Source organism: Leopardus geoffroyi, chromosome C3 (assembly GCF_018350155.1).
Source record: "Leopardus geoffroyi isolate Oge1 chromosome C3, O.geoffroyi_Oge1_pat1.0, whole genome shotgun sequence".
NCBI classification, from domain to species: domain Eukaryota; kingdom Metazoa; phylum Chordata; class Mammalia; order Carnivora; family Felidae; genus Leopardus; species Leopardus geoffroyi.
In genome coordinates, this window is record NC_059338.1 from 62777913 (window position 1) to 62804389 (window position 26477).

At 38.5% G+C, this 26477-nt stretch overlaps 1 protein-coding gene across 24 annotated transcripts in view; it reads right to left on the bottom strand.

Moving 5' to 3' along the window:
- CEP170 (centrosomal protein 170) overlaps positions 1-26477 on the bottom strand; it is a 127536-nt gene that overhangs the window by 22008 nt on the left and 79051 nt on the right. For 9 of the 24 annotated variants that reach the window (XM_045453146.1, XM_045453138.1, XM_045453128.1 and 6 more), the window contains 6 exons: positions 26254-26417; positions 25774-26067; positions 14907-15056; positions 12018-12144; positions 7849-9663; positions 445-679 (listed from right to left, as the gene is read on the bottom strand). In XM_045453146.1, the coding sequence (XP_045309102.1) occupies positions 445-679; positions 7849-9663; positions 12018-12144; positions 14907-15056; positions 25774-26067; positions 26254-26417 (2785 nt within the window). Of the gene's footprint in view, positions 1-444; positions 680-7848; positions 9664-12017; positions 12145-14906; positions 15057-25773; positions 26418-26477 lie in introns of all 24 variants that reach the window. The other 15 variants (XM_045453134.1, XM_045453139.1, XM_045453136.1 and 12 more) reach the window with 4 other exon arrangements.

The window sequence follows — 26477 nt, forward strand, 5'->3', positions numbered from 1 at the left end:
AGTGTGAGTAAAAATCCACATCCTCGCATTCTCCCCAGAGAATAAGAGCCATGTATCTCCAACAACTATACTATTACCTCTTTGGAAGTGGAAGGTAAAAGGAAAAGTACTCAAAAATTTAGCTGCACAATTCTTAATGGTGTAGAGCCAATACCACCTTTCAAAAGTGGTATTAACTCATCGGCATCTCTACTAGAAACAAGAAAGGGGGTTGCAAGCAAAATAAATTAGTTCTACAAGATGTTAGTAGCACTGGCACTAAACACACAAACCCAGAGAAACTGGATGGAGAGCAACACTCTGGATGGAAGCGCGTGCACAGCTACCTGAGGATTTCACTCCTTGGACAATCTGTACAAATCGAATAAAAGCTACGCTTTTGCTATCGAGTTGAAACACGGACACGGAATTCCAGCTCTTAAAGATAATCCATTTAGAACCAACCTGGCTATCTCTTCTCGATGAGCAGTCCAATCTCGGATGTAGTCTTCCTGTTCTTTTATCCGGTGCTTGAACGAAGAACTAGTAGGCATTGCTGACCCAGAGCTCTGCAACCGAGTGGTTTTCAGGGCTGGAGAAGTACGTAGACGAGTATGTTTAGGGGAATTACGGTTTGATCCAAATTCATCTTCTGAGGTGGAAGCATAATCAGTAGGAAAGCGCCTCCATCTTGAATTTACTAAATTAGTTTAATTATTAAAAAAAGAATTATTATGTTACCTTTTAAAGGAGAGAAAAATCATGATTTCAAAAACACCATGAGACACACACAGCACAACTTTCAATAACTGACATACACATACCTCACGAAAATAAGTCTACTACTGCTTAAAGATAGAAACAATATACTTCGGTGAATTAAAAACAATGAGGAATTAAAAACAATCGAAAGACCACGTTTTCCATAGTATGGTGAATAAAACATTCAGATGAAAAATTCACTAATGATAAACAACTAAGCAAGCTCTATCCATAAATGTTTAACTTGGGTACTTTATCATCGCAAATAGTTCTCATTCGAGTGACGATATGGATTTTTGTTTTAGAAAACGACAGTAACAACAACAACAGAAATAAGGGAAAAGATTTCCTCATGCCACATGGACTTGCAACATGGATATGGTAAACCCTCTTTTCCCAACATACAAATGTGCATAATTCCTGCTGTGGAAATTATGCTTTTATGGCAGAAAAAAAACATTACCTCTGTCATTCAACATCCTGTTATGCTATGATTGGAAAAAATCTTTTACATGGTAAAAACACAACAAAGCATCTTCAGTACAACTCGCGGCTGCTTTGACACTGAAAGCATACAGTGAAATTAGACAATGGCGTAAGACCTACAAGGAGCGAAGCTCTACAAAGCTATTCTCACAACCACTAACATTTAAGGCACAGGAGATACTGTGAATATTCACAGTAAAGAAAGTGGCAACCACTTTCGTGTTTGAGGTTAGGAAAGACATTTAAAAGATGGTGTTGTTGACACATCTGAAAAATCAGAAGACAAATTAATTTCACTAGTACTGTTAATGAGAGAACCAAACACACAAATAATTTGTGAGGCATATACAGAGGTCAAAAACAGGGCAATGATGGCTGATTTACAGCAAGCTTCACAAGGGCAGGAATCTACTACTGCATACCTAGGACTCTGCAGAGTGTCTGGCTAGCAAATGTTTAATGAATATTTTTGAAAAAGTAAGTGAATTCCTAGCTACTGGCCATTTGCTTTTCTCAAATTAGGGAAAACCTAGTGAAAAGCAGATGTTTTTGGTGGGTACAGGGACAAAAACTTAGCACCTGCTATATAAACTCCAGTTGCTATTAATACCAGAAGAGTTTTGTTTTTCTTTCTTTCTCTCTCTCTCTCCTTCTTTTAAAACAGAAACTGACCTGAGGCTGCATTGTGGTGAAGTCTGGAATTCCTTCATCCTACCTCACTAGGATTTTATGCACTCATGTCTTTTCCTCCCCAAACCACATTTTTGTCTGGGACTCTGTAAGTCTCAGGTGGCTGTCAGACAAAACTGACTGGTATATATTGCCAAAGAGTTGGTTTAAGAAGCAGAGAAATCTGTAATCAGGAATATGCCCTAAGTCAGAGCCTACCCATTTGTCCTGATTCACACTCCCCTTTGAAGCTCCTGGAGCTTGGAACAAGATTCATGGGTACAAGAAGATAAGCAGAAACTCCACGGCTTTTTGTAAAAGTGTATGCAAACACATGTATAGAACTCTAGGTAATTATTCATAGTGCCTTTTGAAGGTGGTAGTCAGTACTGTTTCTGGTTTTACCAAGATCATTCATTAACATAAAACTACTTTTACCATAGTGGAAAATTACTAAATTTTAGACATCTGAAAAATCCTACGAATTGAACTGACCCTAAGACTTGAAAACAATTTTAGAAAAAGTTCAGGAATAAGAGCAAAACACTAAAAATATTGCAAAATAGCTATATTTTAACAAAGGCATTTCACTAAGCATTAGATGTTTGTTTTGGTACCTTAGAATATTATTCGTAGAAAACAAGTTCAGAAATAATAAAAAGATCATTTGTTAGATTGAATTTCCTGATTTTTGATTTGGGAACTATGGAAACCATACTTACAACGGAAAATTGTTTGGAGTGAATACAAAACCACTAACAAAGAGTTTCAATCAACTGTAGGAGATGGTAAACTAAGTAGGTATGATGGAGCTCAGTTAGTTAACTCAGAGGTAACTTAGAAAGAATAGCATCAATGCCTGGTATATTTCAAGAGTGGGACAATACAGGAGGGCAGAATGGGAAACTGAGAACCAAGTGCTGATTGTCAGTTGACAGTCAGGTGTCAGTAAGTAGAGTCACGTTAGAAATAACTTTTAATGGTTTCAGTCTCAAGATCAGAAAATAATTACATATTTGAGGAATAAAAGAGAAAAATTTCTTTTTCAAATGACATTCATAAAGCTCCCACTTAGTTTTACAGGTCTACTTTACTATCTGGTAAGAATAGTGAAGTTCAGTAATATCTTGACAAAGAAAAGCAACCATGAGGACAGAGCATATTTTTCAAAACTGAAAGGTAACATTTTTAGGTCTGTTCTGTTAAAATTGAGGGCAAAAGGAGAGAGAGAGAAAAAAAATAGGGTACAGCAGAGGAATGAAAATAGGATTAATAACTCTTCAACTGATTAAGGGTTATCTTTACCACTGGAAAACTTATCCTCCAGGGCGTGCTAGGAAGCAGGGCTCAGTTATGTCTGGACACCACTCTATTCATTTAACAGTGAAGAGTAGATCACTACTCGGGGGCCAAGAGACCAGGAAAGGGGATTTCATGCCAGGACCTGTTATTTCTCAAAGAACTTCTTTCAATACCTTTTGCTTTCTTAATCTTTGCTTCTAAACTACAGCAGCAACATAGTTTATCTGAAAAAAAAAAAAAAAAAAAATCCCTACCATCTGCTAGTTGTTGCAGAGTAAACTTAAAGTTCAAATGTTTTTAACTTTTGCTAATGCCTACTTATTTTATTTATTATTTTGAGAGAGAATGAGCAAATAAGCAGGGGAGGGAAGGGGCAGAGAGAAGGAGAGGGAGAGAGAATCCCAAGCAGGCTCCACACTGTCAGCACAGAGCCTGACGAGGGGCTCCATCTCATGATCATGAGATCATGACCTGAGTCAGAATCAACAGTTAGAAGCTTAACTGACTGAGCCACCCAGGTACCCCAGAAAATCTTTATTAAAAAAAAAACAAAACAAAAAACAATTCCAGTTAGGCTAATTCTTTATAAAACAGCCTCAATTTTTCATAGGATGGCAATTTTTGTGATTTCTACCCATCAAGAAAAATGTTACTTCTTCTTCTTGAATTTTATTTTGTTTGGGTAAAATTCTATAAAGAATTAAATTTAATTGTATAGCATTAGGCTTATTTAATATACTGGTATAAAAAGGCATTTCTGATAAATCATTAAATTGAACATTGATATAGAAGCTATTTCAAATGCCAATCCCTAAGAGGCTCCTTGGTTGGTGAAGGGCTGTATAGGACATAGATTAAAATCAGCTCTAATTCAGCTTAATTAATTTTACAGCTAACCTGAAAATTATTTTAGTTATGAAATTATGCAGCACTTCCTCTTGTGGAAATAATCAACTACTATATTCACTATGGAAACATACCATCCAGAATTTAAAATGGGAGAAAGAGTTCTTAGCATTATTCATTTGTGAATGCTCAGATTTCTCTTACTGTTAACCAAAGCTTTGTTGGCCTTAAAACGCAATCACAACTACAGACTTAACAAACACATTTCAGGAAACAAACACTGCATTTTCACACTTTCTATCACAATATCTTTGTGGGAAACGAAACCACAAACATATTTTACACGTATGTTTATAAGCACGTAGCAATAAGATCATTTGGGGAAAAGATCCTTGACAATGTGCTATATTGCTCTTTGACCTGGAGGAAGAAAGAACTGAAGCCATGCATGCCTAACATTTCATTCCTACCATCTATAAAGTTTGAGGTTTAGAATAAAAATGAGAAATCAGTCTAAAAAAAAATTCTAAGGATGTTAAAATGATGCTATTTTTTAGAATGTGCACCTAGAACATAATGCAAACCAACTGCTTTATTTTGGTAACTCCGCACACTTAGTTTTAAAAGCATCTTATCAAAATAAATCTGGATATTTTACTGTAACTTGATGTTGAAGGATCACTGAAGGAACTGGGGTGGGGACAGTGGGGACTAAACTTTCCTAAAAGCAAATTACATCAGAATTAAAGAAGCATAAAAGAACTTTTACTCTGTTTTCCAATCAGATATTTCCATTCTTATGTTTTTATCATATACATTTCTTTGAAAAACTTTTTAAGACGTGGCCTAAAATATGAAATTTGAAACATCACAGAATTATTTTCACATATGCCAATCTGGACATATCACAGGCTCTGGGTTCAGATATTTCTAAATCCTTTAAAGTTTACGTTGATACAACACTGACCAGTATGATTTTACATTCTTTTCAATTGTATTTCAAAAGCTAAGACTTTTTATTTTCTTTTTCCATTCAAGATATTATAATTTTCTTAAATAGAAATGTCATGACATCAAAGACACCCCAATTAGCCACTAGACCAAAAAAGTGTCTGTTTCTCTTACTGCTGTTTTATTACCTACCCAATGTAACTGTTTTAATACCTTATCACTGACTAAAAGATCCTAGCTTTGTCCTTCCAGATAAGATGTAATAAGATATAAATGTGTATCTTGAGAGAATGTGCATTAACAATCCTGGATCACAAGGTGGAACACAGAACATGAACTCAATCAGGGTTACACAGATTACAGTGCACAATATATCAAATACACAGTACAGTGGCCTTGTATATACTCCTGAAAATAATCCAGTAGATTCCAGCCATCCCCTGGCAGCTTGCAACCAAGCAGATAAAGATTATTTCTGAGAGCCGGACTAGACGTGGAAGAAGCCAGAGGCTGGGAAGGAAAAGGCCTTGACTTCTTCTCCTGCCATAGCTGTGTGAACAGGGCACATGATTTCATATCTTGCCCTTAGTTACCTGAAGTGAATAACCCTTCCAGCCTTTGAATGCCATGGTTTGAATTATTTAATACACTGCTGTTATGTATGAAGAAGGTCCACATCACATACCTCTATTTATCCTAGGGGATTTCATTAAACTGAATTCAAGGTACTTTTTGCATACAGAAAACTGCATGTTTATCAAGTTCTGGATTCAAGGCAGAAAACAAAGTTTATCTTTAGACATGGCATCTTATAGTGGTTTTTTAAACGTGCTTAAGTAATGGTACTTGGCTTGCATCTCACGTAAGCCCCTCCTGTTACGCACTGAGGAGCAGAACCACAGCACTCGTGTTAAGGACCAGACGACCAGTACAGAAGGAACTGCTCCACGCTACTCGGGGACACACAGCTTGTGTTATGGCTCATGGTAAGACAGGAGAAAAGTGTAACACTTCTCTTGTGCTAAACAGACACGGGTGAGCAAACAGGCAACGTGGCAGAAGAGATCTGATCGCGCTACGCGTCACAGAATGCAGCACAAAGGAAATGTGAATTGAAGAGGTAGGGCCATAAGGAACGACAGGAAAACGATAGGTAAACATAAACCAGAAGACAGCAGTCAGTTTTAAAACACCTGCAAAAACTGCATGAACCACCAGTGAAAGCCTGAAGCGCAGAAGCAAGGAAGATGGCGCTAATAAGGGAATCACTGTCCATTCTTTTGGAATCGTGATTGTATGTTACCTATCTTCAGCCTACGACCATTCCTACCACAGTTCTGACCATCATCACCACAGCCACTGACCGGGAGGGAGGGAGATGTGAGTGCAGGGGAGGCAAGCAGCAGTGGGAAGGAGAGAGGAGGAATAAAAAGTGAAAAAATAAAATAAGGAGCATTGTTCGGGGTCTTGTAGGCTACAGAGAGGTAGATTCCAAACTACGAACATAGGACTGCAGACCAACCTTCCCCTCACTCTCCCCCCAAGACTCAGCTCACTTGGATGCTTGCTGACAAGAAATTTTTAAGTCTTTTAACAGCAGGCTTCCCCACACTGGCCCTTCCAGCCACACCCAGGGGTGAGGCCGATTATGAAGTAATGATACTGTGCTCACAGGAGACATACAAATATCTGGGTCACATCTCTGGCCATGCACATACTCTCACTGGCTGCAGCTCTGAATATGAAGGTACAGACAAATATACTAGAGGCAGTTAAATTCGGTGGGGAGGAAGTAACTTTTGGAACTGTTACATTCGATGACTGCTAATTACTGTAGCTCAATGATAGCACAGGGCTTCAGGAGATAATGCTCACAACCAGTTACATGTCTATAGCCCAGTGTGACCCATATGTGCTTAGTGATTATCTCATGGATCCATCTTCTTCCACTGAAATAAACCATGGATTAGTCTTCACCTGCCCCAACCACAAACAGATTGGACCTTAAAAAGTATATGAGGGGCGCCTGGGTGGCTCAGTCGGTTAAGCGTCCGACTTCGGCTCGGGTCATGATCTCGCGGTCCGTGAGTTTGAGCCCCGCGTCGGGCTCTGTGCTGACCGCTCAGAGCCTGGAGCCTGTTTCAGATTCTGTGTCTCCCTCTCTCTCTCACCCTCCCCCGTTCATGCTCTGTCTCTCTCTGTCTCAAAAATAAATAAACGGTGCTCGCTTCGGCAGCACATATACTAAAATTGGAACAAAAATAAATAAAAGTTAAAAAAAAAATTAAAAAAAAAAGTATATGAGACATTTCTAAATAAATGGGAAAGAAAGGGTAAAACGGCAATTATTTCACTTAGCCCTGAAAGGAATAATAAAAGGTATACTGCTTTTCTTCAGGTTAAGGGCTTTGAATCACGTGAGGATATTTAAGAATCAGCCACACACTTTTAGCAGTTCAATGTTATTCCTATTATTTAAACCAGATACCATTCCTCCTCTAATTCTGACACACGGGTCCAGATGCCTCGCCAAGCAGGCAACTAAAACTCCGAAATAGGTTCCATATACTTCTAATTTTGAAATCACTATTTTGCTCTAGGTCATTAACTGGAAGGGTGTGTAATGTCTGAATTTTCCATTTACTAAGCTAACAAAAATAATTTTTATAGGAGAAAATACCCTCTTATAGCATAACCTCTCTGTTGAATATTTTTAGAAGTAATACTAGACACTTATTTAAAAAAAAGAAAGAAAGAAAGAAAGAAAGAAAGAAAGAAAGAAAGAAAGAAAGAAAGGAGTCCCAAAACATAAAAGAAATATGCTAATATTATAAAAAGTCTGGATCCAATTACCTGAAGGAGAGCCATGTGCTGAGGTCATACTTTTGACCTTGGAGTCTGATAGTCGAGAGATACTGTTAGCTCTAATTCTAGGAGAAAATTTATCTGAAGGTACTAGTCTGGCTCCGCTTCTAATGATGGCCTCTGCAGTCCGTGAGGAGGCACTACCTCTAGAGATGGTTGCTTCAGAGTCACTGCGAGCCGACAATGAGCCAAGCCTTGTTCGACGGGGCTGAGCCAATAAATCAATCCGAGAGATGTTACGCCTTCCTGTGGGGGGCTTGGACGTGGAACTGGTGGTGGACACTTCAGAGGCAACAGATGCTTTGTCAGCATCAGCCAGTTCACTGTCGGACACTTCGCCAAGCCGTGCTCTGCGCAAGAGGGAAGTCCTGGTGGGTCGTGGCCGTGGAAGAGTGGTTGACTTACTGGATGATCCAGGTGTGACGGGAGAAGTCTTAGATTTAGTCACTTTGCCTCCTTCCAGTTTGGAATGTGCATGCTCATCAGTTGAGGTAAGTGGAGTCCTTCCATGAGGTTTACAAGAGTAAGTTTCCTGATCAGAGGACATAATATCAGAGATCGCAGAATGAGGTACACTAGAGGTCTGGTCGTCGTCTGTTAGGTCTACAGAAGGCTGTCTTATTCTTCCACTGGACTGTACAAATTTACGACCATCTGCTCTTGAACCTACATCTGTGGAACGACTTTTTGTTTTCTTTTCAATTTTCTCCCTACCACCTGAAGAGGACGATTTTGTAACATCTTTGGAAGGAGAACCTGTGGAACATCTGTCTTTATAGAGACTAGTGAAACTCTTTCGCTTTTGGGTTGACTTTCTTTCAGTCTCTCCAGTAACCAGACTGATTGTACTAGCTGTGTCCACATCAGATTCTGGTGAAATAGAGTTGTCTCTATTATAACTGGGAGTATCTGGGCCTTCATCAGTTTTATTATCTTCACGCAGTTTGGCTTCTAGAAAAGCCATTACTGCTTCTGTGTCTTTTAGAATAAGGGTTGTGTCCATACTAGAATCAGTATCCATAGAGTCACTTCTTTCTCGTATTCTGCTGGCAGCTGTCAACGCTAGAGAAGGGGGTGTAGATGATGTCTGCTTATTTATGTGGGGGATAAGTTCTATGGGTATGTTTGGGCTAGGTTTTTCTATAGTGAAGCTTCCTTGTCGCACTAAGGACTTGGAGGATTCCTTCTTGTCTCCGCCCTTTGAAGACTGACCTTTCAGAACCTCCTCAGCTTTTCTTCGCTTGCCCTCATTTTGTATCACCCTTTCTCCTTTGCTTGTAGAGTGTCCTGGAATTTTTTCTTGAGGTTGTGACTCCTGTTTAAAAGATTCCTCCCGACACCTATCTATCTGACCCGAAACATTTTTTGAAGAAGACAACTTGGTAGGCGTCCACTGCGCCTGTTCTTTCTGTTCTTGTTGCTGAATTTTAGCTAATGTTTGCTTCACCAAAGAAGTTTCCTTATCAGTTTCACTTTTGTCCTTCCCAGAAGAGCTGCCCAAGTGAAGCAAGGTTTTATTGTCTCCGCCAGTTTTAACAGCCTCACCATTCACTGCCCTGTTCATCTTGCTCAGGGCTCTGTCGGCATCCTGTTTATCTTTCTGGTATACCTGTGTGGGTGCTTCTTTCTCCTGAAGTTCTGTGTCTTGTTTTTCTCCTATCTCTGACCTCTGTGTTATAATCTTAGACTTTTCTTCACTGGGAAGCTGAGGAAGGGTGCGTCTCCTCCTCTCTCCCTGACTGACCAAGGACGTTGCTGAGCCAGTACTTCTTACAGAAATGCCAGACTCACTGATGTCTGTATCTATAAAATAAAAACACAAAGAATAAATGTATTAGGGCAAAAAGGTACAAATACAGATTATCCTATTAATTAGAGTTTGCCGTGTAAGTTAAGAAATGGCTTCATGTACAAGAAAACTCTGAATAAACATACCAACATGGTAACAGAGTAGTTTCAAAAGCAAGTACAGTGCCAAGACATAAAACAGGCAGATTACTAACAGGGGAGTCAAGAAAGGCAGTTTTAGGAGATGAAAACTGGGGTCATCTGATCTTACTCCTACATCCGCTGCTCTCTTTTTCTTTCAATGTGTTTTACGGCAGGGAAGGTCACTGTGTTCATTTTTGTTTTTGTGGTGTATTCCACCCATGAAATTTTGCTCAAGAAGCTGTTTTACAGAATTGCACAGAGAAGGCCTAAATAAACACTTCCAATTATATAAGAATAATATATTCAGCTTTTACTGCGCACTGTTATCTATCTGAAAGAATGACAAGTTTGGATTTCCTTAGTAAAACGGAAAATGCAAACCTTTATTAGGTTTTCTAAAAAAAAAAATTTAACACCAATTAAAAGAATTTTAAAAAGTGTAAATGTGAAACAAGATCACAGGACTTGTCATAATTTTAAACACTGAGGGATTTTTAAATTATGGTCTTCTGGCATATTAACACCTCATATACAAACACATGATCACTTTCTCTTTTTACAATTAAGTAGAAGCCAAAGAGAAAACACATACTTTGATGTTTCCACGTTAGAGAAATTGAGAATGCGTCAGGACATTTCTGACAAAGGGAAATATAAATTAACATATAAAGCATTCTAATCTTTGGGAGATAAGCGGAGACAAGATACTAAGACATAGCTTCTGTAAGTCTTTTTTCCCCTTATAATGCTGAAAGTTTAACATTTAAATTTCACAGCAATGTAATGGTATGATGCAGGAAAATAGCTACTAAACTTACTGATTCAACTTTAGCAATTACTGTTAAGTTACTGTATTATGTCTTGGCTCCTTGATACTACTTGAAGCGCTAAAATTAAGAACCGTTTTATCTTTTTTTATTTTTCTAGCATTTCTCACACTGTCCTGCTCCTAACACACATAAGATGAATGTTTAACAAGAATATTTTAAGATTTAAGTGGATTTATCAGCTAAATAATTTAGAATATGATGAAATAGGAGCACCTGGGTGGCTCAGTCGGTTGAGCATCTGACTTTGTTTGGCTCAGGTCATGATCTCACGGTTCGTGAGTTTGAGTCCCGCATCAGGCTCTGTGCTGACAGCTCAGAGTCTGGCGCCTGCTTCTGATCCTGTGTCTCCCTCCCTGCCCCTCCCCCGCTTGCGCTCCGCCTCTCAAAAATAAAAAAAAAATTAAAAAAAAACAAAAAAGAATATGATAAAACAGAAATGAGATAATGAGGGCCAGGCAGTTTGTTTTATTTTGTAACAAGGGTAGAATTTTGCCTTCTACAGCTAATGCTTACTAATTTTATAATGGGTTCTTTGGTAAGTTTATCTAGCCCCTCTGACCCTCTCTGTTTGGGTGCCTTGTTTCCGCGAAAAGTGACCAGTTTATGTTAATCAATCTGCAGATCATTCAGTCTTTGATTTTTGGGAATACTATCAATTACTTCTAATTTCTATAGTAAGTAAATGATACACCTTTTCTAGTACCCCGCTCAAATCCTTACTGAGTAATGTTTACAAAATTCCTAAGCCAGATTTTTGGGGTGCCATAAGCCAGGGGCAAAATAAATTTTCGTTTGTTTTCAACAATAACAAAATTAAGAATACACATAAAAAGTCACATGCAAATTCTCCTTGAGGGTTTTTAAATTAAGAATGTAATTAACTGAATCTAAAATAAAATCATTAGGCATAAAATTTCATTTTTGTTTTAAGGAAACTTAGTTCACAGAAATATTACTAGAAGGTAATAAAAATCACATTACACAGACTTGCAAAAGATACATTAAGTAAATTAAGTGTGTATTCTTTTTTATTGAACTGTATTGAATGTTTTTTAAATGCACAAAGTAGCATTTAAATATTTGTTGTATTAATGATATTAATGAATGTTGTAATTTAGAAAACTGTAATTTAGAAAATTTAAAATTTTCATTTTTACATGTCATATATAAAAATACACATATATATATATTTCATCTACAAATTACCTCTCGTCTTCAGTTAGGGTTTTATTTTCATGATACCTGCATTATTAGTGCAAATAAAATCATATATGTAAAATAAGCATGAGAATATGTGATTCGTTTATTTAGGTTTAATTTACTTCTCACTATATAGATTTAGCTTGTTTTTTACAAAGCTGATTCACAAAAAAGAGACCAAGAGGAAGAAAATACCATTCTCTAAAGGAACAGGTGCAGATAATTCCATCATCCTTTCTTCTTGATCATGTCTTGTGTGGTTTGCAGCCAAACTAGCCCACTGTGAAACCCAGCGTTTATTTCCTGATGAAGATGTGCCTTCCTAAAGGAGGAAAATAAGGGAACGAAACAGCCTATTTAGACAAGAGAGAATTCTATTTAGTTACATTATCTTGTCATAAGAAGCCATATTTAAAACTCACATTGCTATATTATCATTTATTAAATGTCCTCAGATATAGAATGAAAAGTCTCTAGGTACCCCTTTTAACTACATCTTATCATTACTGTAAACGTAGTATAATTTTCTCTACTTATTAAATACTAACGATGGCACTAAAATAAATGCTTGGAGCTTAACATTTTCTGCGGCTGGATACACGTGGGTGTGTCACCAGGGCCTCATGGCTACCACACTGAGGCTGGCTCTGCTTCTGTCTCTGGAGCAGGAGTCTAAAGATCTATTCCTAAGTTGTTCTCTGGCCCTCTATGTGATTCTAGGACGCGGACTGGTTCCAGAGTCTCAAGGAACATTAAATCTGCCAGGTCGTGTCTTCAAGGATTTCAAAAACAAAGCCAAAGCTCTAGACTTCTTTTTACAACACTTCGCAGTTTCCAGAAGAAGCTAGAAATCACTCAGCCTTTAGTCTGAGCCTAGACCTGCACATGTCTAGATCTGGCCTTAAGGCAAGTACTCTCTGAACTTTCATAGTCAAATGTGAAATGGAATTTAATTCATGAAATGGCTCTACAGACTTATGGACATAGAATGGTAACTTGAGGGCAATCCAGGCAAGACCTAGGGAGTACAGAAAAAAAATTATGTTCCCTCACAAAAAAAAATAAGTCAAATCTTAATTTTGAGACTGGAATGACAACTAAGGAATGGAAGGCTATCACCAAAACTGTATTACAAATGATTCAAAACACTATCTTAAGTATCAGATTTATAGGCTAAAAACTGATGAATATTTTAAACAGGCTACAGATAACGACTTCCAGAATAGGTTAAAGCAGTAAGTATACAGTGACTTGCACACAATGAAGCCTAAGGCTTCCAAAACCTGCTGGATCCTTGAAGTCCCTTTCAAGATTCTACTAACTGCTCATGCTTCTCAGCAGGAAGGAAGTACCAGAGCCCCTCCGACCTTCACTGACACACACACTTAAGTTCTGTGAAGAGGTTCTCATGCCCTGTGTCGGAGATTCTCTCCAAGGCAGGTACATACTGGGCTATATATCAATTTCACTTGGGATGGGTTGAGGGGATGGGGAAGGGAAGAGGGAGTCTTATATAAAAGTTCATGGTCACCAGAACCATTCCTGGTAATCAGAACACCAGAACACTGCCTCACATTAAGTATCACTTGTTTTCAGTAAGTAAATTAAGCATCTTATGAAACGGAAACCAGAATTACCGTTCTGTAAGATCAAGGAAGGAAACAGAACACTGAAATGCAAGAAATGCTTTAACAGCTTTCAGGAATAGGCACGCCATAAAGGGACCATTTCAACATTAATAAATGGATAGGTGGATTTCCCTGTCTATAGAAATATTCTATTTATGTTTCTGACAAAGGTAACATTTCATTTGTGATTGTTTTATTTGCCATTTGTATAAATTAACTCATTTACGGAGAGGTGGTGTAGCATACTGAGTAAGAGAATGAATTAAGAAAACAGGGCTGCTTACGGTTCACATTCTGGCTCCACAAGGTGCTAGTTTTATGACCTTGGTCTACATATTTCAGTTTCCACATTTGTAAAATGGCACGAGAAAGTTCCTACTGGATATTAGCTCTGATTGAATACATTATAATGAATTAATACTTCTCAGTTACATTTTTTTTTTTACATTTATTTTTGACATATCACTGGAATGAAGTTTCTAGTATCACTTCCAATAAGGGAATAACCATTTGTTGAGGGCACAGATCTCGGGCAATTACTCTGCTGAGTGCTTTACACACTTCGCTGAACTCCCTGCAAGTAGGTTTTATCAAAAATCCCAACTGCATAGACGATAAAACTGCAGCTAAGAGAGGGGAAGTGACCGACGACACAAGGGCACTTGGACAAATGTGGCAATTCTGGGACCTGAGCTCAGGTCTTCGTAGCTCTACTGCACCCATGCTGACTCCCCAAGCTTGCTAACCAAGCCATCCTTGACTAACTTCAGGTCATTCTTCAACGTTTATTTATTTTTGGGACAGAGAGAGACAGAGCATGAACGGGGGAGGGGCAGAGAGAGAGGGAGACACAGAATCGGAAACAGGCTCCAGGCTCTGAGCCATCAGCCCAGAGCCCGACGCGGGGCTCGAACTCACGGACCGCGAGATCGTGACCTGGCTGAAGTCGGACGCTTAACCGACTGCGCCACCCAGGCGCCCCTAACTTCAGGTCATTCTAACAACATCGGGGGCTGTACTGCACTGGCACTTATTCAGGTATAGAAATTCTATCTGCCAGGCACTACTGGGCACATCCTTCCTGGCATGACAGAAAGATCTACAGATCTTTCCATTCTAACTACGGGCCCTCCTAGGAAGTACTACTGGAGTATACTTTTTCTTTTATCTCATAATGCCAATCAGAGCAGTGAGTTCATTAACTGCTTACTGAAATTAACATTTTCCCTTCACGGATGAACAGAGTAACATAATTTAAAAGAAATAACAAAAACTGAAACAGAATTACTGCAAAAATTGCTTTAGGCTTTTATTAGAAACAAATTCAGTTGTGAGAATTTAGTTTTTAGAAGAATTTTCAAAGGAGTATATCAGTTACTTAAAATAATATAACTACAAATGATAAAAATTCACATTTCATGTGTGTAAAAGTCACATATGAGGAAGAGATGTATACCTCTGAGTTGTGAAATCCAGGTGTACTCAGTGGCTTTCTTTCTTCCATTACTACCGCAGCAGAATTGAGAGCCCAATCTTTTATCAGGTCTTTATGTTTTTCATTGATAATAGGCCTATTATAATCCTGATTGTCATCTACTCCAAATACCTAAGAGAAGAAATTATTTTATAAATGAAAAGTCCGAGCACCAGATTAATATAAATATTATCAGTAACTTCAGAGGCAAATAAAGATATTCTAATTTCAACAGGTAATTCAATAATCAGGGAAACTTATTTAAGGACAGGGAGTGAAGGCTGGAGAGGAAAATTGGGTGGCAGCTCATGTAAATCAAACTATCCTTTTTAATATGTAGCAAAGTTCTGTTTGATAAGTAAGAAATATCCAGGATATTACATTTGATTTATTAAAAGGTGTTAATAATGTTAAATACTATAATAATGCAAAATTAGGAAAGAATACACTTTGGCTTGTTTTCAGCTTATCTCTTTGCTCTTTTTATTTTTAGGAAAGAGGCATGTTGCAAAACTGTAAACATAAAGCTGATTTTACCTGTTTGTTTCTTAACAAATGTTTAACATTTATCTATATGAACTAAATTATACTTAGAATTTTCTAAGGTCCTGAAGAACAGATTTTGTTGTATGATCTCTGTATGGAATACAGTGAGATCGTCAAACTTTTTTTGCCTAAAAAAAAAAAAAAAAAAATCATTGAAAGGCCTTTGAAATGCAGATCTTGGGTCTACTCTCACAGATCAGCATTTTCAATAAGCAGGATGACTACGGTCAACACTTGTGAAATATTTCAATACAGAGACCAATAATCATATGCTTGATCAAGGGGAGGATCTGAGTCTGACTGACTTCCTGGCACGTAAATAGGCCCTGATGTTGCCAAACAGATTGGAAAAAGGTTGTAACTACAAAAACTGCAACGTTCGATTTTATTTACTATTAAGTCTCTTAAGCATTATTCATAGGTGTTATCTGTGGCTCTAATTATTACAATCAAGAAAAATACTATGTGTTTGAATTGGTGCTTTGTAGAAAAGATCTTAGGAACATAACCAAAGGGCCTTTTTTGGTATAAAAAGGGGAAAATACCTTAGGTTAAACTATTTTCTAGAAAGCTTTTCAATGATTGCCTGATCACATCTGATAAATTCTGAAGTCTACATTTAGTAAAGGAAACATCATTCTCAAATTCACTGAAACTTGGAAATTTTACCACTAGATGGCCTTATTACTTAATATTTAACTCAAATAGAACTGTATAGTTTTCAAAAATTGTGATTTAGTATTTTGTTGAAGCACTCAATATTCAAATTATCTTTGCTTTAGAAGCAAATTGTATATTGCTAACTTTAAATCAAAAATGGATTTTAGCAATACATGGAAGCACATGGAAGTTTACAGAAGGGAAAAAAAGAACCTGTTTCATTTTGTTAAACATCAGAATTAGTAAGTTCAACAACAACAACAACAGTAAAAATACTGTGTATACTGTCCTGTGTGTTCTGCCTCTAGTGTCACTTGTAAAGAAAGCAAATTAGAGCTACTCGAGTTATTTAGAACTGTCTTACAAGAACACTGAGAAATTTTTCTAGCTTAAGTCACTGAACTCCAAATTTATTTCCTTATTTTTATGATTACGAGGAATAAAAATCTAACTCAAGTTTGGAAGTAAAAGATAAAAACACCCAGGTGTGAGTATGTGCATGTGGTATCTCTCTGGCATGTTAATTTACAAATGATCTCAGGTGATTTTCTGACTTGGTAACATTTACTTGGACGCTTCACACTCAAAATGGACTTGCAAAACTTGCTTTCCTCAAACATAGAGGCACCACAAGTTTCAAACAAAATATAATCTCTCCAAATCACTCTGAAGCTATTTTGAAATGACAACAAAAGACACAGACACAAAGAAGTAACGCTTCTAGGGAAGAGGGGCTGACGTCGGACAGAAAGAACACTCAGATGACTTTCCACAGGTTCCTTGCAAAGCATCGGAGACAATTATACACACATCTGTCAAAGAAGTTAAATCACTATTTGTGCCCAAACAAGTAATAGGGCCTGAAGCACTACTGTGTGGAAAAAGAAGCCTTCAAAGTTCCTACCTATATTTTTGAGTGTTCTGGAAAATTAACGATAGCACCGACCAGCCCAGCTTGAAATCTAGATCTTCCTGTTTGTGTCTAGGTGCAAAAACATCCCCTCGTGAGGACTTTCATGTGAAAACCAAGAGGACATAAACACGCTGTGTCTGTGTACTTTAAAGCTATTAAAATTTTCACATTTCGAAAAGTACATACAATCTGACATATGAATCAAGAGTTGGACCACACTTCAGACCAAGTTTGCTACATTTTCTCTTTTCATTATAAACTGTCCCTAGGTGATTTCATCCACATCCAAGCTTCTCTTCAATTTCCAACTACAGACAGATGCTTGCCTGTCATCTCTCCTCACAGACGGCTCAAAGGTGTTTCGAACGCACTATATGTTAATCAGGCTCATGATTCTCTTCCCTTCTCTGGGCTCAATCACACCCCCCAACTTGATATGTGTAAAATCTGGTTCTCTCATTCAGCTAGGGACTTTTTTAGGCTGGAAGTCTAAAGTGAGGAAGGGAGAGAGAGATCAGATGCCTGTCTGATTGTTAGGCAGGGCCCTGCACACCAAGTTTGTCAGTTTCTAATTCTTCCAGATGGGGGCAAAAGAAAGGAGGAATAGATGGGAAGAAAAACTTTCTCCTAGAACTTGCACTGTCAGAGCTCTGTGGGTCCGGGAGAGGTTTAAAGAGAACTCATTCACGCCAGGGGTGGAAAGTGTTCATGCCTCTAGGGGCCTTGATCCAAGCAGGTGCATCTCTAGTTTAGGGAGTGACCTGTGACCCCTCCTGTGGCTTCTAGGTCTCGGGTAAAAAGATGGTACTTCCCTCGTCATTCCACTCTCAGCATTGTGGAAACATCTTTACCCCTTTCCTTTGAATGTATGCATGTGATATTTGGTATTTCACCTTGGGATTTCACATCTATATCTCAGCAACTACTCTAATTTTAACAACCTGGGACTGAGGTAGGGTACTTACTCTTTGTAGGCTACTGGGCTAGCTGCCATAAGGGCTTCAAAAATTTACATAACTCAGCCCTTGCTCTCAAGGAGCTCAAGTCTAATACAAGAAGCCTAAAAAAAAAAAGAGACTGTCACCTGAACCATGCAAGGGCACTCTGTAGTTAAAATTTCCGTAAGATCTTTAAGTTTTAAATTTAAAGAAATGAAACACTGTCTAGATGATAAAGGACCAGTATGTGCAATACAAACCAAGCCTGCGAAAAGTGTGACCTTGGTTTTTTCACTAGCATGTTATCATCAGTGTCATTATTTAAAAGCTCAGACTGTACAGAAAATGTCCACAGTTTCTAATTCTGAAATTGGAGAGCTGGGGTGGGAGAGGGAATAACGGTATATCAAACCAAAGAGTACAGGGTGAATTTTCATGGGGGTAAATATCCCACCTACTAAATACTCATAAAGGGAGGTCAAATTATATTTGGTAACATCAGATAAGGAGCTTTGTTTATTGTGACAGGGAAGAGACCAGTGTGAAAAGGCGTGTTGAAAGGGAGAAGACTTGGGCATATAAAAATAGTAATAGGTACAAATGCTGAGCAAAATGGTAATTCAACAGCAATAATCCTTAATTTATTAGTTAAAACACTTTCCAAATCAGTTGAAATTCAGATTTCAACTTTCCACAGAAATAAGAAACACAATGGTAGGTTAAGTATCAAGCTTTTCTGGGTTTATTTTAAATTAGCAACTGAAGACAGTACTGCATTAGTATATCAATCAGGGTGTCAAGGCTCAACCTCAGATGACCAGGACAACGCTTTCCTCAATGAGCAAGGACCTCCTAGGTAGAGAGAGCAGGGTCTCTACCAGTTCAAGTCAACAGCAAAGGTCCCCATGAAAATCACTTGATACATTAAGAACTATGCAGAATCCTAGCTTCTAACATCAGGGAACAAAATCAGGATGACTTTATAGAGGAGAATTTGTTCAAACATGTAATTTTTCATAAAAATCTAATTTCACTTTTGGAAAGAAAAATCCTTTAAAAATCAATGGAATAAATGGCTCTAAATGTTTAACACTGTGATTTTTAGAACATATTTGTAATCAACTTTTAAATTTAAAACACATTTAAAATTTTAGGAAAAAAGAGCTCAGAATGGGGTTAAGAGAGACATTTTATATTTTATCATGGTATACAAACATGCATACATGCATGTCCACAGCAGTATTATTCACAATAGCCAAAGGTGGAAATGGCCCAAATGTCATGAATAGATGAATGGACAGATAAAATGTGGTCTATCCACACAATGGTGTATTAGTCATAAAAAGGAATGAAATACTGATACATGCTACATCAAGGATGAACTTTGGAAGCATTATGCTTGTGAAATCAGCCAGTCACCAAAGGCCACACACTGTATGACTTTCCATTTATATACGAAAGGCCCAGAAGAAGTAAATCCAGACACAGAAAGTAGATTAGTGGCTGCCAGGGGCTGGGGGAAACGGAACTGGGTTTGGCGTCTCTTTCTGGAGTGACAAAAATGTCCTGGAATTAGATAGTGCTGGTGGTTGTATAACTTTGTGAATGTGCCCAAAGCCAATGAAATACACACTTTAAATGGCCAAAATGGTGAAAGTTATGTGAACTTTACCTCAGTTTTTTAAAAAAGTCACCATCTAGTTTGATCCTGTTCCTTTTTACTTCTGTCTGGGTAAAAACATGCTCTCAGAACTTTGCCCTCTCCCTGCCCTACCCCGTGGGCCTTGACTCTTCCGTTCCTTAGGAGTTATATCCACGACCTCTTGCCTTTCCAGCACTGCTTAACATCTTCTGTTAGCTCCTCCTTTCGTGTCCTCAAATTATGCTCAGGTCTAATCTCCTGCTTCTACACTTAAAATGTCCGATTTCTCTCTTTATGGCTGATTTTCTTGACATGCATTCCTTCCTTTCGTGTCTAAAATATGGCTGTTCATCAATGACCATGTTACCTTTTCCTTGCCAAGCGATTTCTAAGTGCTGTTAGCTGGGTATTGCTAGAAACGTAAAGGCATGCCCAGTCTCCTACTAATCAAGGCAACTCCCCTAAGACTTAAACACATGTATTTCTTCTAATACAACCTATACTCCTCAGCTTTCTACTGACAAAGCGAAGCTTATAACACATACAAGGTTTTAAATGACACATCAAGGTTTTAAACGACCCATTTTAACAAGTTATGTTAGGATCAAGATACACACTAGTTTCAGCAAATAAAAAATACAGGAAAACCTGTTTGTGGAGGACTGGCTGAAAGTGACCAATCCACAAATTCACTAAATAAAGCAGCTTATCTATAGCTTAACCACATACAAATATTGACAGAAATTAAAAAGCAGGTCATGCAGTTTTCTTTCTCATCCATTCATTAAAAAGGGATTGAGTGTCTGCTATGTGCCAGGCACCGTTCTAACAAGCACAAGAGATACAGAAGTGATCTGACAAACCGGGTCATTCTAGAAAGGCCAGGCAGGAAATAAACCAGCTAGAGGGGAGTTCTATAAGGAAAATAAAACATGGTAATGTGATACAGAGAGAGCAGAGGTGAATGCCAGGGCTACTTGGGCAGGGTGGGGAGAGAAAGTCTCTGAGCATGAATACGGAGAAGGAGCTAGGTGTGTGAAAGCACTCTAGGTGGCAAGCACTGTTAAGCAGGAAAATCAGTAGGATTTCATATAATAACACAGGAAGGAAGGGGGGAAAACCTAGTAAATGTTAAGCTTTCAACTGATGAAGAAAGGTGAGGGTTCAGTTGTGCGGCTCTGGGAACACAGCAGGAGAGGGTTTCCTGTACCTGAGGAGGGCTACGAAGGAGAGCTGAGAAGGGGCAAGGAGCCATAATCACAGTGACCAAAAGTAAATCCTTGTGATACAGATTAAAAGAAAAAAATGATCAGCGAAGAGAGGGCAAGAAAGATTAGTATAAGAGGAAGAAAAACGAAGCCCTCAGAATTTGCTGGCTAAGAACTGCTGTTTGCTTTGGCCCGGGAACTCAGATTGTTCCTGGACTGGCACAAAGTGGAAGCAAACATGAAGTCCAAATCAAAATGCTGCCTGTTATCAAGGTCCTCTCTTCTTACTCAAGGCTCTGAGCTGATCTCCTCGTCTTAGTTCCCACGCACGTCGGACCCTGAGTCTGAGTGGACCTGGGATGTACTGCCTTTCTGTGTTCCGTTGGGCACTGTCACCCAGATTTTGACTCAGATTTATCAGGGTTCCCCTGGCTCTGACTTGGTCGAATCTGAAGTCTTGCTGTGGACTTCAAGGTTTGTAATATCCCCTATTCCAAACTGCTTACAGCTGGATTCAGGTTCTCAGCACTGACTTTCTTTGGGCTGTAGATATTCTTCATCCTGTGTTTCCAGTCTTGTCATAGTTTTCCTGGTTCTGGATTCTTTCCTACCACTTGCTGCCTGCAGAGCAGCACCAGTAGATACAAGGCCCATGAGAGAAGAGACTATGCTGAGAAGAGGTATTTTGGGGGATACATGGACAGGAATCAAAACTCAAGGCAGGAAACTTATGGAAAGTACTTTTGTCAAAAGAGCACCTCAAGCCAATTTTTTTTTCTTGTTGTTAATTTAATGTTTAGCTTTCTGTTCTCACTACAAGTTTTTCTCCCTTCGCCTGGAAGACTAGGAAATTGCCCTCATAACATCCTCCTCTTCCCTCAGCAGGGTCTGTTTCGATAGAGGAGTGGGAAGAAGAAACTGGTTACTGTGATGGGTTCTCTAGATCCCAGAGGAAGGCCAGACAAGGGAGGGCTGGGAGGCTATCAGTACTATGGAAGGCAGTTACCTTTCATCCAGGCAGTGAACAGCATTTTCTTATCATAGCGCATCTCCATGTAAGCTTAGACATAAAACTTAAGAGGTCTTCATAAACAACAGGCATTTGTGTTATAAAAAGAAGTGAATTTGGGGACAATGCATAAAATAAGGCTACCTACTGACAACCACACAACAACAACATGAACCAAAATGCTGTAATCCCATAACCTGGAGTTTGGTGAGGGGATATTTTGGTTACCTTCTGACTACAACCAGCACAGAAAAACAAAGATACAGTATTTCAGCTTGGTAATTTCTTTAAAGAGATTCTATTTTAACTACATGCAACTTCTCCTAAATTATACCTGCTCTAATTAACTTGTTTAGGCCCAGGAATATGATGTATTTGGGGGAAAAACTGAAGAGGCATTCAATGCTGTTATCATGCGATACTGTGACTTACTGCTTTTTGATTCCAATGTGCTATTTTCTGTTTCTTGTGTTCAATCCTTTTCAGCCTCCTTTGTTCACTCTTATTCCTTTTGTCCACCAATGTTGGTGTTGCTAAGAACTTCATACTTTGTCTCCTCTCCCTCTGTACATTCTAAGTAATCTCATCTATTATTTTGCACAGAGCTACTCCTTGATATTTCCCAACTTAGTATTTTAGCCCAGACCTCCTATCTAAGACTCAGATGTTTCTATCCAAATGAATACTGGACACACCAGCAGCTTTTTAATTGCTTTCTGTTTCCAATCCATTCTTCACACTTCTGACAATGATTAGATGTCACTGCCCTATTTAAGAGTTTTCAGGGATTCTCCTCCAGCATTAAAATATCTAAAGTCCTTAGTATGATACACAGGGGCCTTCAATATCTAGTCTGATCTCATCTGTCTAAAATAACTGTGGTCCTCTGAACAGGTCCTCCACACTCTCGTGCTCCATATTTGGAACAGAGTGCTCCATATTTCTGAAAAACCCTACTTTATCATGCCTGTTATGGGATTGATTCCACCTGCTTAAAAATGAGCTCAGTTGGCAATTAAATTCCGTATTGAAGACATATAAAATGCCAGGCACTAGGTTCCCACAGTTAAGGAGTTTACATTCATGTGTGCACACGTATTTGGGGGAGTGGGAAGGTGAATAAATAGGAAAGTGTTAAGTAGTGATAAAGCTTATGATTAAAATCAAACAGGCTGACTTGACAGTGAGTGCCTACGCAGGTCTCTTTAGACTGCTCAGCCAAAAACTTCTCTGAAGGTGGGATGTTTAACCTGAGATCTTTTCTTGGAGGCTACTGGCACCCTTCTTCCAATAGCTTATGTCTACCAAAGCACTCAGCATTACTATTCTAATTCATGTTTTTACTTGTGCATTTCCATTCCTCTACAGACTCATGTTTCGAGGGGAAGAACTCTGTCTTTTCAACTTGAACCTCTCTCTTCTAACACAAAGCTTGGCATACAGTTGATGTTGAATAAAGGCTGTGAAAACAAATCAATGAAATAAACCAGTTTTCAAATGATGAAGTGAAAAGGGTAAGAGACTAAATGCAAGTTTTCAGGGCCAAACAATGAAATTTAGATGGAAAGCAGCTAAGGACCCAACTTCTATCCACACACCTGAACTCATCCAAGCAACTTGATATGATGCATGTATTGCTACACCCTCCCAGAGCACTCACTTCCGGGCTAGTCCTGGTCTTTGTTTTCTCCACACTTGCAGGTTACTTCATCTTCTTCACACATTTGACTCCTGCTTCCCTGCTTTTGTTTCCCAGAGTCTGACATTAATCTAATTTGGCCTCTGGCTCTAACCACAACGAGTAGACTCACAGCTCTTTTTCTCTGTATTCACAAGACAACCAGTGACTGTTTCCTATAGTTATGGGCAGCTTTGTTTTCTGGTTTATGCAAACTAGGAATGACCATTCACATAGAACCATTACTCCCTTAAAGGAATCCCGCTTTAAAATCTTGGTTTTCTCTTCTATCCACAGTGTTACCATATAATTTGCCACTGAAGAAAAAATGCTCATGATAATTACACACGGCAGGTATGCACCAGGTTTTGTGGTCACCCTTTCCATCCAGCCGTTTCCTAAGGGTCATGTGCACTTGTCTTTTGGCTTTCTGCTATCCTGGACAGGCTGCTCCCTTGCACTTCCCCTTGGGCTTCAGATTTGACTCTTTCAGGCGGAAAACACTTTCCAGCATTTATCCATACCTTGTGTAGAGATCCATATGTGGAGACTCCTGGTAAGGGTAATAACATAGCTAACATTTTTAGATGTCTTATTACAAGACAGGCATTGTGTATTATTTGAATTATATATTTGAATTCTTTTTATAAAACCTGGTGAACTTTCTTCCATTTTAGAAAAAAAGAAAGGTTCAAAGAGGTTACTTTCCTCAAGGGCACATATCTGGTACGTGCAGAGTTTAACTTAATCGCAGATCTATCTGCCTGCAGATGCTCATGTTCTTCAATACTACAATATAATCCCTCACCGTGAAATAACCTAGTAGAGAAAACATTGACCACTATGATCATAATATCCATAAACCAAACAAAGGCATAATAGGATTAAAATCATTATTAATCTGAATTCTCAAACTTATCATTCTCCTTTTCAAACCTATTCCTTTATTTTGCATGTGACAGTATTTTAGATAGCAATATCCTTGTTCTCAATGACCAGACAGAATGTTCTTAGACTTCTTTTAATATAACTGGAAAACTCACTTTATTCATCTGCTTCTTACTTGCTTTATTTCTCTTAGACTAATGGGTCTCTGAAAGTTTGGTGTCATACACTCCAACAGTAAACAATTTTGAGCATGTGTTCCTCAATAAATTATATACATGTCTATCCGTGTAGTAACAGATTGCATACACTACAGAACACACTCCAACATGTAAATAAAGACTAAGAAAATAAAAGTCCTAATAATTTTCCTACCTCCCAAAGGTGGACCTCTTCGACTCCCTGAAAGCCCACTCCGTGAACCCCTCACCTGAACTAGTGCCTCTCAAAAGTTAAGGTGCATACGAATTATCACCCGCAGATCTTGCTTTTAAAGCAGATTCTGATTCGGCCTATTTAGATCAGGGCTAAGAGTCTCTGGGATTTCTAGTAGGCTCTTAAGTGACGCTAATGCTGCTCACACTGAGTAACAAGAACTTAAACAAGAGGTTAACACGTAACCAAACTTAAGCTGTTATTTTCTACGGTAAAACAAACAGCTGATCCTAAATTCAACTTTCCATAACTACAGGCAAAATTGTTAAAAACTGCTTTTAAAACCAAACAACACAATCATTAGACACATTAACTAATAACATCAAAGAACACGTCTAAAATGTAAATAATCATCATGGCTGGGCATACACTTAAGTGGCTGAATTCAGAGTATCACAGTGAAACAGATTTTGTTTCCATACACTTCTTTTCTATCTCCAAAGGCAGCAGTGAACAGAAATTAAGAAAAGAAAATAAGGACAAAGAACAAAATGGACTAAAACATACACACTTTCACCTATTTCTGACATGAAACCAGTAGGCAAGATTCACGGGTGAATATCATCGGGTGACGTTTATGTTTATATTAACAGGGGCAGAGCAGCCTGGCTTTTTATGTAAATACAGAGTGAGAATGGTCACACAAAGTACACGGTTTTAAAATTCTATCTTATATTTACACAACTTTAAAAGGTCCAAACAGCTTATAAACATAAAGGACTTTACATGTGGAAGTCAGGTAAGTTCAGAATATCAGCAGAATAAAATCAGAAAGCAGTTTGGTTTTATTGTTAGTTTTGTAGTTCCCTCACAAAATCCTAAAGTTCCCATGCCGCTGACTGCATGAGAACATTTCATGCTGACCCTCCAATAATTTCCAACAGTCAAATACACCAAAAGAAAACTACCACCATCCCCGAATTTCAATTATTTACCTTGTCAATCATTTTTCTTGCTTCCACTTCCTCACTGTTGGGATTCTCTAACTCAATGGTATAAGTACCCTTGTCACTTTGGTCATCATCATTATCCTTTTCAGAAGTGGCAGAAGTAGGTTGATTTTTTAACATTTTATCCATCTCCTGGCTTGGTCTGTGCCCAAGACTCCCTGAACTTCTCAATAATGCAGTTTGTAGGAAGGGAATGGACACCGATGGCTCCTCTGATTTCTGTTTTAACAATTTCCCATGTGGAACACCATGCCCCCCTCTGTGATGCGTAGAGCTAGTCTGGAAAGACAAAGAAACCACTTTGGCATCTGCTGTTGGAGATTTTGCTTTTTCAAGTTTTGTATGTGGTGTCGAGTAAGTAGTTTCCTGACACAAGATTCCCGCACTCTGAGTAAAAGAGTAGGACCGTCTTTTTCTGGGATTGTCTTCGTCAAAGAATGCAATCATAAAAGCAGTTTGACTTACAACAGCTTGGTCTTGATGCTTCTCAGTGGCCTGGGCCTTCTGCAGCTTTTTCTGTTCGGAGTGGTGCCGCCTTAAGTGTTCCTCGAGAGCAGCACGCTTGCTACAGCGCCTGTGGGCCCCAGCATTTTCTGAATCGCTCTGTGTACCGTCATCATGTTTATTTCCTGGACACAAAACAGAAGCCACATAATAGGGAAGGAAAAAGTCCCATGTAGAAAATTAGA